The sequence below is a fragment of the Melanostigma gelatinosum genome (genome assembly GCF_949748355.1).
Source record: "Melanostigma gelatinosum genome assembly, chromosome: 12".
NCBI classification, from domain to species: Eukaryota; Metazoa; Chordata; class Actinopteri; order Perciformes; family Zoarcidae; genus Melanostigma; species Melanostigma gelatinosum.
The window spans coordinates 14,183,941-14,202,054 of NC_136645.1; the positions used below are offsets into that span (position 1 = coordinate 14,183,941).

At 42.2% G+C, this 18,114-nt stretch overlaps 1 protein-coding gene across 1 annotated transcript in view; it reads left to right on the forward strand.

The window, feature by feature from the left end:
- LOC306785734 (uncharacterized protein) overlaps nt 1-17,903 on the forward strand; it is a gene marked incomplete at its 3' end in the record, with an annotated part of 37,010 nt that extends 19,107 nt beyond the window's left edge. The window contains exon 5 of the mRNA XM_079280191.1: nt 17,702-17,903. Within this exon, the coding sequence (XP_079136317.1) occupies nt 17,702-17,903 (202 nt within the window). The remainder of the gene's footprint in view (nt 1-17,701) is intronic.
- Nucleotides 17,904-18,114: the final 211 nt, after the last annotated feature.

The following is an 18,114-nucleotide window of genomic DNA, read 5'->3' on the forward strand; positions in this document are numbered from 1 at the left end:
ATAATGCGTCCCTGTGCTGGACAAGTTCAAATAAAGTATGAAGATACAGGGCTCACAAAACACTGAGAGGAGAGGTGCGTATACGGGCACCTCCTTCACCTCTTATGAGTTTGCAGGTATGCTGATTTGTTCTCTCAGCTTCTAGATGACAGGAAATATTTCAACTTAAAGTACAAGTTTGTTCTCTTTGATAACACCACATGGATTTGGCAGCTTAAAATGGTTCATGTGTTCATGGTCACATAAGTTGATTACATTATTGTATTATCTGGTTCTAGTGATACTCTGGAAGTGTATGTCCAGGAGACTATTTGCTCAATTCTAAAATGTCTTTGTAACCCCTCTGTGTGTGTTTATTGTTTTCCTGCAGACGTCCAGCAGCTGTTGTTGGTTAAAGAAGAGGTTCCCTCTGAGCAGCAGGAGTGGAGCTCCAGTCTGGACCAGGAGGACCCAGAGCCCTCACACATTAAAGAAGAACAGGAGGAACTCTGCACCAGTCAGGAAGGAGAGCAGCTTCACGGTCTGGAGGAGGCTGATGTCAAGTTCTCATTCACTCCTGTGAAGAGTGAAGATGAAGAAGAGGAAGCTCAGTCCTCACAGCTTCATCAAAGACAAACTAAACAGATGAGAACAGAAGCTGATGGAGAAGACTGTGGCGGACCAGAACCAGACAGGAACTTGGATCCAGATAGACATCCAGAACCAGATACTGATGAGAAGACTGGAGAGTCTTCTGACACTGATGAGGGTGGTGATGGGAAGAAGACCAGAGGACCTCAGTCAGGTTTAAACTATGTGAAACCTGATGAAGTCCGTGTCAGTGATTCAAGATGTAGCGCTGGTGAAAAACATTTTAGATGCTCCGAGTGTGAGAAAACATTTGGCAAGAGTGGAACTCTGAAGATACACATGAGAACCCACACAGGAGAAAAACCTTTCAGCTGCTCAGTCTGTAAGAAATCTTTTAACTGGCCTTCAATTTTACAGATACACATGAGAACCCACACAGGAGAAAAACCTTTCAGCTGCTCAGTCTGTAAGAAATCTTTTAACGAGCGTTCACATTTACAGAGCCACATGAGAACCCACACAGGAGAAAAACCTTTCAGCTGCTCAGTCTGTAAGAAATCTTTTAGCCAGAGTTCAAATTTACAGATACACATGAGAACCCACACAGGAGAAAAACCTTTCAGCTGCTCAGTCTGTAAGAAATCTTTTAACAATCGTTCACATTTACAGATACACATGAGAACCCACACAGGAGAAAAACCTTTCAGCTGCTCAGTCTGTAAGAAATCTTTTAACGGGCGTTCAACTTTACAGAGACACATGAGAACCCACACAGGAGAAAAACCTTTCAGCTGCTCAGTCTGTAAGAAATCTTTTAACGAGCGTTCAACTTTACAGAGACACATGAGAACCCACACAGGAGAAAAACCTTTCAGCTGCTCAGTCTGTAAGAAATCTTTTAACGAGCGTTCACATTTACAGAGACACATGAGAACCCACACAGGAGAAAAACCTTTCAGCTGATCAGTTTGCTGTAATAGATTTGTGTGCAACAGAGATCTAAAGGTACACATGAATACCCAGGAATACACAGGAAACAATCCCCTTTAGCTGTTCTGGTTGCAGTAAAGTTTCCGTTTGTGATAAAAGCTTTCAGCACGAGTCACCTCTGAAGTTACACATGATTAACTGCGGTTCAACTCCACTGATTTCAATTCAAAAAGTTATTCACTGAATGAGCGCCAACTGTATAGTTTGAAATAGTTTTGATGGTTATATTGATTGATTTGATGGTAATGTCAGTTTAAGACGATGGTTTTACCTGCATCTGTGCACAGTATGTTGTATTCAAATGATTTCATCAATAAAAAGTAGAAGGTTTGTGTATTTCACTGGTTCATACAGTTGTACATGGCACACTTTGTTCGTCAGCATTAAATCCATCAGTGACTGGAGTGTGACTCAATAGTTCTTTATCTTACTTGGCAGTTTGCACTCTTTGCTGCTGCCATTACTGGTATAGAATTGTCATCTTGTCTGACACAAACTCAAAAAGGATGAAACGGTCCTGAGATAAAGCAATCTACACATTCTTTGGAGTCACAAACCAACAACATCCTGATCTCGATCTATAGTTCCTTCCAGTTGATCAACAGGCCGACACATTCCTGAATGTGTTCACAACTTGTCGATACTTTTTTAGATTGCCGGTGGCTTTTCTTGATCGTACCATCATCTTATCCTAATCGTTGTGCTCCCCAGGCCTCTTGTTCATGTGTATGAGCACTTTTACCAGCTCAACTTTAGGTAACCATGAAACAGGCCCCACCTTTGACTTTATCACACAGCTCCAACACAATATATCAGGATTGGTGCGGCAGCAAAGGGGTTGGACCTGATCACACCCGGCCCTCGTACATTGTGTTCCATAATGCTGTTTGGAAAATACTAAATGCTAAAAATAGTGCGGAATGAAAGAAATCTATAGAGATTAAAACAACAAATAAAATGTCAGTGAATCAAAAGACATCAAGCTAAGTGATGCAGATCAATCAAAGAAAAACAACTCACTTTTTTACGAGGGAGAAGACAATAGCTCAATCATAGAGTTGGAAATATGTCTAATAGTAAATACACACGTTTTATGTCACTCTCACACGGAGCCATCTAAAAAATACATATTACAGGGAGGAACTGAGACAGAGCTCCAGTATTCATCCCACTATGACTACGTCCTCCTCAGTGAACTCATAGAAGGGAACCTCCAGCTTTAGAGGAGCAGGACCCTTTCTTATCCTTCCTGAAGCATCGTAGTGGGAGCCATGGCACGGACAGTAGTAGCCTCTGAAGTCTCCGGCGTTGGCGATGGGCACACAACCCAGATGGGTGCACACACCGAGGACGAAGATCCAGCGGGGGTTCATCACTCTATCCTTGTCATGCTGGGCTGTGGGCCTTTCTTTATGATGTGAGACTGTACATCCTTTAAACGAGTCTGATACATTCTCCCATTTTACCAGTAGGTGGCAACAAATGCCACTAACGGGCTTTAGTGGGTCTCTGTCATCTGATATTGGGTACTGGGTGTTTTTTTTATATCAATAAGGAGAGTCCCATAATTGAATACAAGAAATCTGCCCTGTAAAATCTGTCTACATAAAGCTGTACGTGAGTATTACTCTAGTTTCCATTTGTCATAGAAATGTGTGTCTGTGTGGTGGTAAATACAAAAAGCAATGTCTCAGAGAGAAACACGTTCAAATAAACCTAAAGTCTCATAACAACGATTGAGGGGTAATTGAGTGGACAGCCCACTTTCTTTTTCAAGAAACTGCAAAATTGTGCACGTTTTCTAAACAAGGTTCATCAGAGCGTTTTAATCCCAGTGAAATCATGTGACTCAATCTATAGGCGGACTCAGCAACTCACGCTAATTTTGTAACAAAAAAAGGGGGGAGGGGGGGACACCGTGAAACTTTTTTACCGGCTCTGGTTGTGGCTCATGTGGTTTGTCAACCTCAAAAGGTAATTTTCAGGATATTGCACAACAAAGAGGGCGGAGTGCTGAAAAGCCTTTTTCCTTCAGACTGCCAAGCTCACAATGACAGAGTCCGTCCGGTAGAGCAACATGCCATGTTCTGGATCTTTTGTTTGGATTTTACTCTCCACATGGGGTACGACTTATCTTTTCTTCTTTCTTTTCCTTTCTTTTTCTTTCTTTCTTTTTATCTCATACAATATCCCCGATACTTGCAGGAATAATTGCCAAATAGTGATCCCTCAGAGGCTGAGAGATCCATCTCTCATTAATGATGCAGCTACACATCAGGTAACACACTCTACTCTTCAATTCGGATAGTTATTTAACTTTGGGTAGATGTTTTGTTGAACACGGTGGATGTTTTGCGAAATCGTGATGTCTCTACCGGCAAAGCCTTGGTTAAATCAGGCATATGACTCTGAGGCTCTTATAAGATTGCACCTGTCACACAGACATGTTTCTGTTGTCAGACACACACACACACGAGAGTAGGATGGTCTCACAGACTCACACACACCCATGCTTGCTTCTCGGTTCACGCCGAGGGCAAAAAAGGGCCAGAAGTTCAAGCAGAGGGCGAAGGCGGGGGCCCCACCATGTCGGCCGGAGATAAAAGAGGCACTTAAACAGGTGTCGGACATTAGGGTAGTAGAGACTTCAAAGACAAAGTCACAAGACCGAGTCAGCAGTTCTAGGAAGTTGGTAGGGCGTTAAGGTCATTAGTTAGGCCCCGGGGTACATATAAATAAACATACCCTTGACAGTAAGGTCACTAAAAATGCTGACGGGTACATATAAAGACAAAAGCATACCCGGGTTTCAAAGATCACGCTGGAGTAAGGGTTTTTGTGTAATCAATCAAGTAATGTTTGAAATTCTGTTTGAAGATATGTTTGATGTGATGTTTAAAAATCCGTAAGAAGTCAGAGATCTGAGCCCCGGACGAGTATAAATAGGGGCAGTTTGAAACAGCAGGGGAGTTGTGCGGAGGCGTGTGAGCAGTCGTGTGAGGAGTCTCGAACAAGAAGCAATGACACCCGGACGAGGCCCGCTTGCGTATTAAAAGAGCTTTATAACGGTTTGGGCTCTAAAGCAGGGTCCTATCAATTTCGAAAGGGTTAAGGAACAATGTACATTAAAAGAAAAAGTTAATACTTTTATAAGACCGACTGCTAGTCTGAGCGACCGAATTACACTATCAAGGTGAGTTACTGTGGGTCGATTCAGACGGGACAGCAAGCAAGCCATCGACCTGGTCTGTGTCGGCAATTGAAGAATATTTTAGTGCAAACTTAAATTCCGGTAAAAGTCACTCTTAAAGTAGAGCAGTGCACGAGGCAAAAACAGGTACTGAGAATTCGGGAACCCTTCCTCCCGAATATCTCCCGTAGGGCCAGGTGTGAAAATCATATAGGGAATGAATTAAAAAGCGTGTCCCCTCCTTCAAGCCAAATCTTAAGGCACCAGGGGTACACACAGGGAGGGGCCGACTCCTCCGGGCACGAGTCACGTGGAGTCGTGGTCCCTCTGGTGGATCGCAAGGGTTGATCTATCGCCAGCAGAAACTCCTGCCTTCTGCGCATCAATGTTGGCACGGAGCTAAATCTACTCAAACTTTTGTGCGTTTCACACGACAGGCCTCCTATTTGCTTATTACTAATTATTTCCAGATAAATTGCATACATTTACAGAAGGAATCTAGTTTTAATAACTCAAATAGAAATAATAAAAAAAAAGAAATTGAATTAATTAATTTTTCAATTTTTTTTTATTATCAAATAAAATAATTAAAAATCGTGAGGGGTCACCCCCCATATTCACGTAACATGGCGCCCGAACAGGGACTCGGAGGGATTAGGTCCTAGAAACACTAGAACGTGTAATATAGGAAGAACAGAGGTTCCCTCTCGGGTTAAATTACAAAAATCCTCCCGAGGATATAAAGAAAAAGTGATGCATCCAACCAGCGAAATCAAGCTGAGGTGATATATTGAACTCTGCCAGAAGCAGTAAATTCGACAATCCTCGACCGACGTTCGTAACACTCGTCCGTCAGTACCGGCAGTCAAGGAAAAGATTTTATCGTTCTGCTCTCTCTATTAGGAATCGGTACCGTGGATCGAGGCAGTCAATAAATCCTCTAAAAAACTTGACCGTCCTTCTCACAGGAGAAGGAGTCGTTCAGTTAAAATGGGACAAGAAGACAGATCCTTAGAGTTAAAAACTTAGAACCAGGTAGAGAGGAAACCCTTGAATTAAAAGCACTTTACGGGAGGGCATTTAAGTGATTTAGTGGACAGAAATATTGATCGCTGCGCATAGGTTTAAAGGATACCTAGCTTGTTGACATAGAGGCCCGGCGAGAAGCATACGATTTGAAATAAAAGAGCATAGCTTCCTCCCCCGTCTAAAAACAGGGAGTCCAGAATAGCACACCGCTGTAACACAGAGAAAGTCTAGTTGAGCTGATCACTCAATGCAATTAACGACTCAGGCACTGAAGAGACGAAAAAGGGCAAAATCCTTCCCTAGACAATATATTGGAAGATTATATCACAGTTATATAATAGAAGGGTCAATGTATTGTTCATAATAATATTACAGTTATATTATTGCAGGGCTTGATGGTATTATCAGTATATGATTCTAGTATTTAGCAGAGACCTGAGAGAATGAGGCTCTGAAACACCAACACGTGTGGAACAGGGGAACTGATTGAATTTCTCTCATGATAGAATCAAAGTAGTGTAGGATATTATCACAGTGGTATCGCTGCACCTTTGATTTTATTGCTGTTATATATTAATATAATAGTATTTCGAAAATGGAGGAGGAGGGAACTGAATGGGGTTCCGATATTGAAGACACTCCTCACGGGGGTGTATCTTCCCCTCACTTTGAGCAACCGCGGAGGACATTATGTCCAGATCCCCGTAAATACGCTGATACCGGTAGTTATTGCGGAGATTTAAGGAGAGCCACGGAGCCCAGTGCTCCCCCACCATATAATCAGGAAGGCACAGACATTCTATTGTATCCGACGAGTAATGAAACGAGTACTTGGCCAGAAATTTACCCAACGAAAACTCAGAGGGCTGACGGGCGGAGTAGACCCGCCTGACAGTACTTAATGCCCAAATAGATAGATAGATATAAACTTGGATCATCCCCAGGGGGGAATTCGTTTGTAGCAGCAGCAATTTACAGAGTAAAATATAACGTATGGAATGCACAGTATATACCATGAATACAAGATATCGGTTTAGAACATCTGTGTTTAAAACACTAAAAACGATGTATAAATTCGCTGTGTGAAATAAGGGAACAGATTTCGTTTCTCTCAGGTTAAAATCAGAATAGTGTGGGGTAGTATTACAGTGTTGATTTTAGTTAATATTTATTGGTGAAAAATTTAAAAAGCCCCCCTCCTTGCTCTGAGCAGAGGGACCAGGCAGAGGAGAGGAGGCAGCTCCTCCCCCTCTCCTTTTTGTTCAGAGGAGAGGAAGCGGGCGGGGGAGAGTAGGCAGCCCCCTCCGCTCTCCTTCTTCCATAAGGAATGATTAAAAAAAGGAAAAAACCCGTAGAAGAAATAGTAGCAAACAATATTTACTCCATTACAAAGGTTTTGTTCTTCGAGGCAAAGTATGTCGCTGGTTAAGTTCCTGTGAAAATCTAACGGAAGTATTCGGTCCTGCGTCATCAGCTGTGGCTGCTCTGGTCGCTGCCTCTGGTTGACGTGGGCGGGCTCTTGTGAACTCATGACAATGTCACAGGTAACAGCTATTTTGGAAGGTGTCTTAACTGCAAAGTAAGAAAAAGCAGGGACTCGAGAGAGATTAGGCCCTAAAACACTAGAGGTGTAAAATAGGGGATCAGATTGTGTTTCTCTCAGGTTAAAGTCAAAATAGTCAAAAACGGCCCCTCCTTGCTCAGAGGAGAGGGAGCGAGCAGGGGAGGAGGGGCAGCCCCCCCCTCCCCTTGCTTTCCTTCTTTCAAGGCAGCTCAGAATGAGCTAGAATAATGGAAGCAAAGAGACTTCACTAAGGAAAAAAGCGAACCGCTCGCCCACGACAAGTGGGCTAAATGGCCCAAGCCAGTCTGAAAATGGCTGAACCGTCCCCTATCTTTCCTCCAGGGTGGAGAGGGAATGATGCACTCACTGAGGTCCTCCTTGAATAAGCCTCTCAAATAGGGACCAATGTGCATGAGGGATTACGACATGAGGGACACGACAAGGTCAATAGGTTTTTTGAAACAAAATCGAGTTCCTCTTCCTAACCTTAGAACACATCCAACACAAAGTGAAGTCACGGGGTCAACAGTGAACGATGGTTGATGGCTTCAAGACAGCTACGCCAGGAAAAAAGAAAAAGAAAAAAGGCAAGCCAGTATCCCATCAAGCATGGGCCTCATATTGACTTCTGTGACCTCACACTTTACATTCCACAAGCCGTCTGGATCATCAGCTGCTCAGGGGACAAGATTTGGCCGAGAATGAGCCTGGACAGCCATCTATTGGCATTCAGGTGAACTCCAAAATCACCTTACACTTGAACTATATAGGAGCGGCTCTGTTTCTTTTCCGAGTTTCTCTAAATATAGTTAGGGTCTTTAATCCTTTAAAAGTATATCATTTTTTGTTTGTTACTTTACCAGTTCCATTCTTATCAGCCGTATATTTTACACGAGCTTCTCTGATTTTTCAGTTTCTCCTGCGAGGACATTTTGTTAATTTCTTATTTTATATTTTTTACGATCTTATCCTTTATATTAAGTAGGGATTATATACACATCGTTTGAGTGTTTTATGCAGTTATTACAAACTGAGTATTTATTTTTGGTTTTAAAACTTTTTCAAACTTTTAAGTTGAATATTCTAGTTAAGGAAGGAGAGAGCCTTTTCAGATTTTTATGTTTTGATTTCTACACGATTTCTACCCTGGTCATTATGTGAAAATGAATCTTGGACCAGATGACTGGCCCAGCCCAACGATCTATGAAAAAACTTCTTCATGCATCGATTGTACAGCCGGTATAATAAGAGACGAGATTGTTTGAGAGGGCATACATGCTTCAGAAAGCCAGCGTGCTCCTGATCTGTGCTTTCATATGGCATACCGAAGGGCGAGGGCAACGGCAGCTAACAATATCCTTCACGATTGTATAAAACTTAATCGGCTGTGAGATAGCACGCCTCAGTCTAGAAAGGACAGGTTGAAACAGGTAGTCAACAGGTAGTTCTCTCACTGTGAAAATCTAACTTTAACTGCGAATCTTCCCACCTAAGCTGTTATGTTTCACACATATCTCCCGATCCTCTTTGCACACTCTGAAAGAGAAGAGTCCAGCATGAATGCATCATCAGACTGCACTAGGCCCAGTGGTTTCATGTGACAGCATTATCAATGATTGGTTCTGTGATTTATAGCATTTGTTACGTGATCTGGGGGGTGACCCCTCACGATTTTTAATTATTTTATTCGATAATAATAAAAAAATTGAAAAATTAATTAATTAATTCATTTTTTATTTTTTATTATTTGAATAAGTATCAGTGTGGTTTGTGCATGTAAAGAATGCAATCAGTAGTGTACCGAGCTGGATCAAACACAACTTACCTCAGGGGCTGAAGGGGATCTGCTGAGGCGTAACCCCTCTCTGGGCTGGCCTCTCAAGAAAATATGAAGAAAAGGATTTGGTCGAAGAAACCGATTCGTTATTTATTTATTTGCATTTAAATCAAAGTGTAATCTCTTGGTCCAAAATACAGAGAAAAAATCGTTAACTGAAAAATGTAAGAAAAATCACTTAAGTATTCAAAAACCCCTTCAGAGTCAAATGATCTTTAAAAAACTCAGACTCAGCCAGCAGACTGGCTGGCAATGTAGTCTACGGAGGAAAAAGTTAATGATTCACCCAGCGCAGGAATAGACAGAGTGAGCTTCTCCCCTGACTCGACTTCAAAAAATCTTCTAAGTATTCTTAAAACTCTGACTCTCAAAGTCCGGAGGTCTGCAAGAAGTTAAAGTTTAAGGGGTCTGCAAGAAGTTAAAGTTTAAGGGGAAGTTAAAGGGGTTCGAGACTCCTCACACGACCGCTCACACGACTCCGCACCACTCCGCACAGCTCCTCACAACTCCTCTGCTGTTTCAAACTGCCACTATTTATACTCGTCCGGGGCTCAGATCTCTGACTTCAAACGGATTCCTACACATCACATCAAACATATCTTCAAACTGAATTTCAAACATTACTTGATTGATTACACCAAAAACCCCTTACTCCAGCGTAATCTTTGAAAGCCGGGTATGCTTTTGTCTTCATATGAACCCGTCAGCATTTTCAGTGACCTTACGGTCAAGGGTATGTTTATTCATATGTACCCCGTCAGCATTTTCAGTGACTTCACTGTCAAGGGTAAGTTTATTTATATGTACCCCGGGGCCTAACTAATGACCTTAACGCCCTACCAGCTTCCTAGAACTGCTGACTCGGTCTTGTGACTTTGTCTGGAAGTTCCCTACTATTCTCTAGAATAATGATTAACTATTTTAATGGCCAAAACGTGTTCGGGTGCCTCTGCCCCCGGCATCCCGGGTGAATCGTAAGTGCAATCTGCCCCCTTCATCTCCCGGGCAATTCTAAGCCTCCATCTTCGTTCTTTGTGTGAACTTGCTGGCTCAGCCTTGCACTTCTCATGAACCGAGAAGCACGCCTGGGTGTTGTGATGGGAAAATATGTCAGTCTACTGTTTTAGGGTTAAGGAATGTGAGTTTTAGAAGAGCAGGCACTAAACCTTGTGTCTTCTAAATGAGTCTCGTAAATTTCGGATCCAGGGGTCTTGTTGTTATGTTATCTTGGTATCTGTTTCCTGTTTTATTTGTCTTCAAGGACGGCAACACAGATGTCTTGATTACAGTATTTCCTTGATGAGCATTAGCGGAAGGGCATGACCCTCTTCAGGCATATATGATGTGTGATGGTTCACAGGGTTTTTCCGTCTCTCCAAATACTGTGACTTAACTGTTTGACTGGTTCACGGGAACATCAAAGGAAGCATCTGATGTCTCCATAAATATTGTGGGACAAACTGATAACGAAAGGATTCGTAAACCGGCCATAAAAGCGCCTTCAGGGTATCGTAAAGACAGGACACTGCTTCAAAGAAAAACATCTGCCTTGACTGGTTTCCTTCTTCTGTTTATTCTTGTTTGCGAACCAAGGTGACAGCATGCTGGCTGGGTATAAAGGTCCAGGCATTTGAATGTGTCATCAGAGCACCTCTGACAGATGACGGTGATGTGTCTGTGAGACTGTGTTCTCTTTGCTTGCAAGCAAATAAATTGACTATTACAACTTTGATCGTTCATCCAGACTTTGTTTCATTTGACATTGATTTGTTAACACTTTAACACTCTTCTCCCGACAATTCACAGAAATATTCCACAACAATTTGGCGTTGTCGGCAGGATTCGCTGTCTGTCTATCAGAGCTCCAGAGGGACTGACCGGAGGAGAAGGCCTCTCCAGGAATCCACAACTGAAGTTTCCTGTCTCATACCTCATTAGCCGAGAGAGAGAGAGCCGGCAGACCTGAGGGAGTTTCTGATTGACGGCACGCGAATCCAACGAAAAAGAATTAATTTCTACAAACGGGTAATAAAGTTAAAATTCCAATTGTAAAAGTAATGGTAAAATTATACTAAGGTCATATGATTTAACAGACACAGATGAATGGTCAAGTAGTCATTTTTTATTTTTTATTATTTGGGTAACAATTGTTTTTGACGTTCGTGGTTTCGTTTTACATATGGTTCATTTAAACTCCTTTTTTTCATTTTCTGGCATCTCACTATTTGCACGCTTTTACGTAGAAGACAGGATTGTGTTATACGGTGATAGTAGACACAGATCGCTTGACTACAATTGGTTTGTTGTAAGACCGTGGTTAAAATTACGTGAATTCTATACTGATAGAATAAGAATCGTGATAAATAACTAACGTGAACTTCAAATAACATTTGAAATAAGGTATTCGTGATCTTCCAACATAGCGTGAGTTTCAAATAAATTTGAAATAAGGTATTCGTGATTTTCCAACATAGCGTGAGTTTCAAATAGTTTGAAATAAGGTATTCGTGATTTTCCAACATAGCGTGAGTTTCAAACAAGTTTGAAATAAGGTATTCGTGATTTTCCAACATAACGTGAGTTTCAAACGAGGTTTTTTGCAAAAAGTTTTCCTTCGAGAGAATAAACATACGCTGTATGGTGACGACTGTACTGTAAAGGTAACGTTAACGTGTCCACGCCTGAAAGATGGGTGGAAAAAATAGTAAAAGCGCAGCGCCCTCGGGCCCAATAATTGATATGATGCAACAGAAATATGGAAACTGGTGTTTAGAATGCCTCACGTGCTGGTTAAAGGAGTTTGGTTTTCCTGTAAACGGCTGATTGAGCGCCGCGAAGCTCAAAATGTTAAGAGGGGATTTAGAAGGTAAATTGAAATGGTTAAATGTACAAAGAAAGACCGAGTCAAAGACTTAGAAATAAAAGTGAAACATTTGGGAATGATAAAAGTCATAGAATGAGTCTGAGCAGCCCGATGCCAAGGTCTTACCTCCGATAATAAATTAATGTGGGACAAGGACAATCACACTGCCAAATAATTGGAAGAATGAACTAAATTGGGATTCCCTGAAAGAGGCAGTTTTTAGCCTATGATTAAAATTTGATCAACTCAAAACGTGCTTGGAGCAGAGAAAGAGGTGAAGCAGATACGAATAAGTTGATGTCCAAGAGGAAACGAAAATAGGTGTAACTGTTTAAAATAGACAGAGAGGCATATGAGCAGAGAGAGAGGAATGCAGGGGTGAGACACACACACACACACACACACACACAGACACCATGCTCGCTTGCAGCAGCTGAAAGAGGGGTCACACACACACACACACACACACACACACACACACACACACACACACACACACACACACACACAGAGGCACACACACACAGAAACACAGAGATCTAAGAATTGTATCTCTACATGAGACAACGTTGTCTAACATGTACTGCTGAACTTTCGGCAGCTGTTTTGTTTTGTTTGTTTTGTTCATTTTTAGTCCTTGGTCCTGGTCTGGGGATTCCGCTTCCTGCTGTATGCTCCCCAGCCACAAACAACTTGAACGACACCCACCACTCAACACGTCGAGGATGAAGAAGACGAACGAGACTCGTCAAAATCTACAGGTACCATGTCAGAAAATATCTGCGGCATTCAAACCTGCAGTGAGTTGCATACGAGAATGGTGAAAACTGGCCGTATAAACATGCGGTGACAGCTCTGACTGAACTTTGTAAGAAGGCTTTCCGCCATCCATAAGCCTGGAGAACATCACACAAGAGAGTTGTGTGACATGCAGCATGCTGAACATGAGGATCAGTTCAACAACGGACAACAGAGAAGTTTCGTCAGCACAGATGCAAGCATGCCCAGCTGATAATGTATCAGGGCATGAGAGGAAGCTGAAAGACACTTTGAGACTTTGACACACACCAACTGAAGACTTTGTGTGCCATAAATGTGGCAGCTTGAACATTGAGGAACAGATGCTCACGCTCCATGAACAAGGAGTGGTGGGAGGGCTCGACAATCAGCCATCAAAGGGGGGTGCAGCAGGGACCGGAGTGAGACCAGAGCTGGACCAACGACGCGCACACAAATACAACACCGAGGGTGAGTTAACTTCAGATTCTTTAGATGACAAACGTGTACATTTAATACACACATTAGGAACTAGACAAACACCACTCACACCCACATATGTATTCGAATGAGATTGAAGGATTTATAAAGTTACAGCAAGTCACGTTAACTAAAAAGAGAAAATGTTCAGACTGTCACATGCAGGCTGATTCACTTCACTGCACAGCACATGGGTTACGTGAACGAGATGCAAGGTTAGAGGAAGTATGATTTAGAGAAGTGGAAATGATATAATGGTATAATAAGAGTTTGTTGGACAAAAAAGTACTGCTGCTGTCTGTTTCTCTGTGTCCCACACAATCTGAGTTTGTAAAGGGGGAGGATTCCACATGTTTCCACATGTTTCCACATGGTACAAGCCCAGGACTGGTGTGAAGGACATGTCTGACTGGCAGCAAGTCAGACTCAATTCACTGACTTCAGCAAAATAGAGGATCCTGGTAATGTACAGTAACAAAGGTGACTTACACAAATCAATTTTATGAGTAAAAAGAGTCATTCAACTTATGTTTGATAAAACACACACACACATCTGTCAACATGGCTGAGCTGTCTCAAATGAGAGGCTATTGAAAGTATTACACCTGTTTTTGAGTTTTTTATTGAAGGCTGTATAATAATGGAGTGTGATGATTCACCAGTGTGCACACTAAAATTTACCGGTAAAGCAAATTCATGATCTGAGGGAACCAATTGAGTGACGATTTGGCTAACATTTGTAAGCAGGTTTGGTGCAGCCGCGAGCACCTCAAATTTCTAACCCACACACCATTATGTCACTCATCCCTCCAGACTTATTTCGTCGTCGACTTGGCCAATGCATATTTTATTTTTTTTTTTTTTATTTATTTTTTTTTTTTTCCTGTACCTGTGCACAAGGACAGTCAATTTTTATTTTGCTTTCTCATAAAGGAAGAGTCTCTACCTGGACCCAGGTGTCCTTAGGGTTATTCAGAAAGGTTAGATTAGATTAGGACAACTTTATTAATCCCCAGTGGGGAAACTCTTTTGCCACCCAAAAGCCCTGGTGTATTTAACAAAGCCTTGTGAAACAATCTGGCTGATTTACACTTACCAAATGGTTCAGCCTTGTTACAATATGTTGATGATATCATGATTTGCAGGCCAAAGAAAAAGCATGTAAATTAGAATAATTTAGAATTACAGTTGTCCTATTTAGGTTTTGGCTCAAGCCTAACCGTCCAAATTGCAATTTGCTCTCGATAAAGTTTCATATCTGGGACATGTGATCACAGCAGAGGACAAAAACCCTCCCTCCCAAAATATTACAGGCAATTCAAACTGTGCCTAAACTATAAACTAAGAAACGAATGATGAGCTTCTTAGGAATGACGTCATATTATAGAAAGTGGATCCCAAACTAGTCAGAAAGAGAGGTACTCCTCTCTTCCATGATTCATGGTAATATCTTTATGCGCAAGACGAACTGACCCAGACTGATTACTTGACTGCTGTTTTTAATGACATAGAAGACGCATTACTATCAGCTCCGACACTTGGACTATCTGAACTTGACACACTGTTCATACAATACGTTGACCTGAGAGACGGTTACATTAGTTTAGACTTAGGAACATGGGGGAAGTCAAAGGCCTGGTTACTTTACTAGGTTAGACCTCACAGCACCAGGACCTCTTCTGTCTGCATGCTGTTGCACGTGATATTGCGACATGTTTCCTTATGCTGTTTTTTACAGATTAGAGCAAATGAATACAATAGATTTGCCTAACACTGCTTTGAAACGATGTACTACCCTTAATCCTAACACTTTTTCCTCCTCCAGCAGATGGAAGGCTGATTAACTATGTAGTTTCTGTTCTACAGGTCTGCATACAGAGACCTGACCTCACCGACACTCCCACTAACGCTTTTGATCCCATTTCAACAGGAAATGCTGAAGCTGATGTTGTGAAGGCGATTTATTTTTTTGTTTTAGGTTCGGTGTGTCTACGGAAATATTTCTCACTTATGATATTTAATTGTTATAACATTATGTATGGCTTAGCTTAGATAGATTGCTATGTGGTCTCTTCCATAATTCCGCTAAATTAGGTTACAGCAGAGTTTATCGTACTCATTGAAGCCTGCAAACTCGCAGAGGGTAACACTGTGACTATTCACACTGGCTGCAGATATGATTTTGGCGCATTATGGAAACAGACAGTTTTCTAAAATCTGACGGTAACCCTTGTTTGCCTAAACATTATTTCTCTCACTACGCTGAGTTGACTCATGGGTTAGACCATGTGTCAAAAGGGGGGATGTTAAATGTTAAGCATTAAATGAAACACTTAAGACCAAGTTAGCTAAATGTTGTGCTGACACAGGTCTGCCTTGGACAAAAGCTTTGGTTTTCCTCCCCATGTGGGCACGGAAGCACCGAGAGCACCATTTCCCTCAAACCGCCTTATGCGAACATTTAAAATGTAAACATATTGTGCACAATTGTCGTTTGCTCTATCTAACATAAGACAACAGGTAGCAGCTGCCCGCCAGAGACCAGCTGAAGGACCTCTCCATAAGCTGCAGCCTGGTGATTTCGAGGTGGTGAAAGACTTCAGAAGGAAGTCCATTCCAGGTCCTCCTCGTCACTCAGACGGCTGTCAAAGTAGCTGCGATGGCAACTTGGGTTCATGCGTCACATTGCAAAAAGGTTCCAGACCCAGGAGAAGCTTCAGGTGAGCGAGCATCTACACCAAGTGTCAGCCAACCGGCACCACCGAGGGACGAGAGACGGACGATGGTGCCATCGACAGATGAGATGCAGTGATTCACGGACGGGATCACGACGGGCAGTTAGCCGACAGACACGTGCGTGTTCTGTGTTATGTCTACAACTCGACGTGGATGCCACGCAAGAAAGACGGCTGGAAGAGCCCCTCTCGACACGTGTTTATGCCAACAAACACAAGAAAAGGACAGCGGTCAGGGTTCCAAAGGACGAAAAACTTTTTATGATAACTAAATTCACATTATTGCTCGTTTTGTTTTCATTTTATTTCTGTATAATTCAATCTGTCTGTGCGGACCAAAGAGAGTGGCGGGATAACAGTGTCTCTGACAGTTTTGTGGAAACCTCACGGTGACAACATAAGCAAAACTGCTCACACAAACCAGTTGCTCGGGTGAACTCCATACAAACTGGTGGCTGTTGCACTCAAGACAGTTTTTGATTTTTAACCTTTGTGTTAATTGAATTATATTGCCTGCTACATTCATGGGATCTTTTATCTCACAAGAACAGTTTTTCAGTTCTCTCAAGTGATGTATTTTCAAATCATACTTGTGGGTAATACTTCTGTTGTTATTGAAATGTCCTTATAACATATTTTTACCATATTGTGTGATTACTATGTAATCAAAGAGTGGAATGTGATGGGAAAATATGTCAGTCTACTGTTTTAGAGTTAAGGAATGTGAGTTTTAGAAGAGCAGGCACTAAACCTTGTGTCTTCTAAATGAGTCTCGTAAATTTCGGATCCAGGGGTCTTGTTGTTATGTTATCTTGGTATCTGTTTCCTGTTTTATTTGTCTTCAAGGACGGCAACACAGATGTCTTGATTACAGTATTTCCTTGATGAGTATTAGCGGAAGGGCATGACCCTCTTCAGGCATATATGATGTGTGATGGTTCACAGGGTTTTTCCGTCTCTGCAAATACTGTGACTTAACTGTTTGACTGGTTCACGGGAACATCAAAGGAAGCATCTGATGTCTCCATAAATATTGTGGGACAAACTGATAACGAAGGGATTCGTAAACCGGCCATAAAAGCGCCTTCAGGGTATCGTAAAGACAGGACACTGCTTCAAAGAAAAACATCTGCCTTGACTGGTTTCCTTCTTCTGTTTATTCTTGTTTGCGAACCAAGGTGACAGCATGCTGGCTGGGTATAAAGGTCCAGGCATTTGAATGTGTCATCAGAGCACCTCTGACAGATGACGGTGATGTGTCTGTGAGACTGTGTTCTCTTTGCTTGCAAGCAAATAAATTGACTATTACAACTTTGATCGTTCATCCAGACTCTGTTTCATTTGACATTGATTTGTTAACACTTTAACACTCTTCTCCCGACAATTCACAGAAATATTCCACAACAGTGTGTGTGTGTGTGTGTGTGTGTGTGTGTGTATGTGTGTGTGTGCGTGTGTGTGCCCCACCGTACACGTCAGTGCAACAGAGGGTTCTTGACCACAGAAGCATGTCTGTTTAACAGGTACAACCTTATGCGCGACTTGTTCTAACTCCTGATAACCCGGGCTTTGCTGTGTAGAGGCATCACGATTTCGCAAAACATCCACCGTGTTCAACACATTACTTGACAGTTCATTCAGTTTTGGGTTCATTTCCACTCTCCAGTGTGTGCTTGCATGCTGCTCTGTTTCAGCTGTATCGCCCCGTGGGTGTTCGCGTGATGCTGGTCGGTCTGGATATCTGGTCGTACAAAGATCAGATGGAGGTCAGCACTAACCCTGAGCTCACCCTCAGTCGCTTCCTCGAGTGGCGTCAGCGGAGCCTGCTGCCGAGGACCAAACACGACAACGCACAGTTCATCACGTAAGACGCAGCTGTTTCCAACTCGCCACTAAAAAGACAATGCCAAGATGGTGTGTTAAATTGTTCCTCTTCCTCACTCAGAGGTGTGGATTTCGAAGGTTCCACTGTCGGCTTAGCCAACACCAATGCAATGTTTTCTGTTTAGGTTGTAATCGTCGCGGAATAACGACGTCATCTAATGTGTTTTTGGGCGGTTGTCAAAAACTAACAAAACG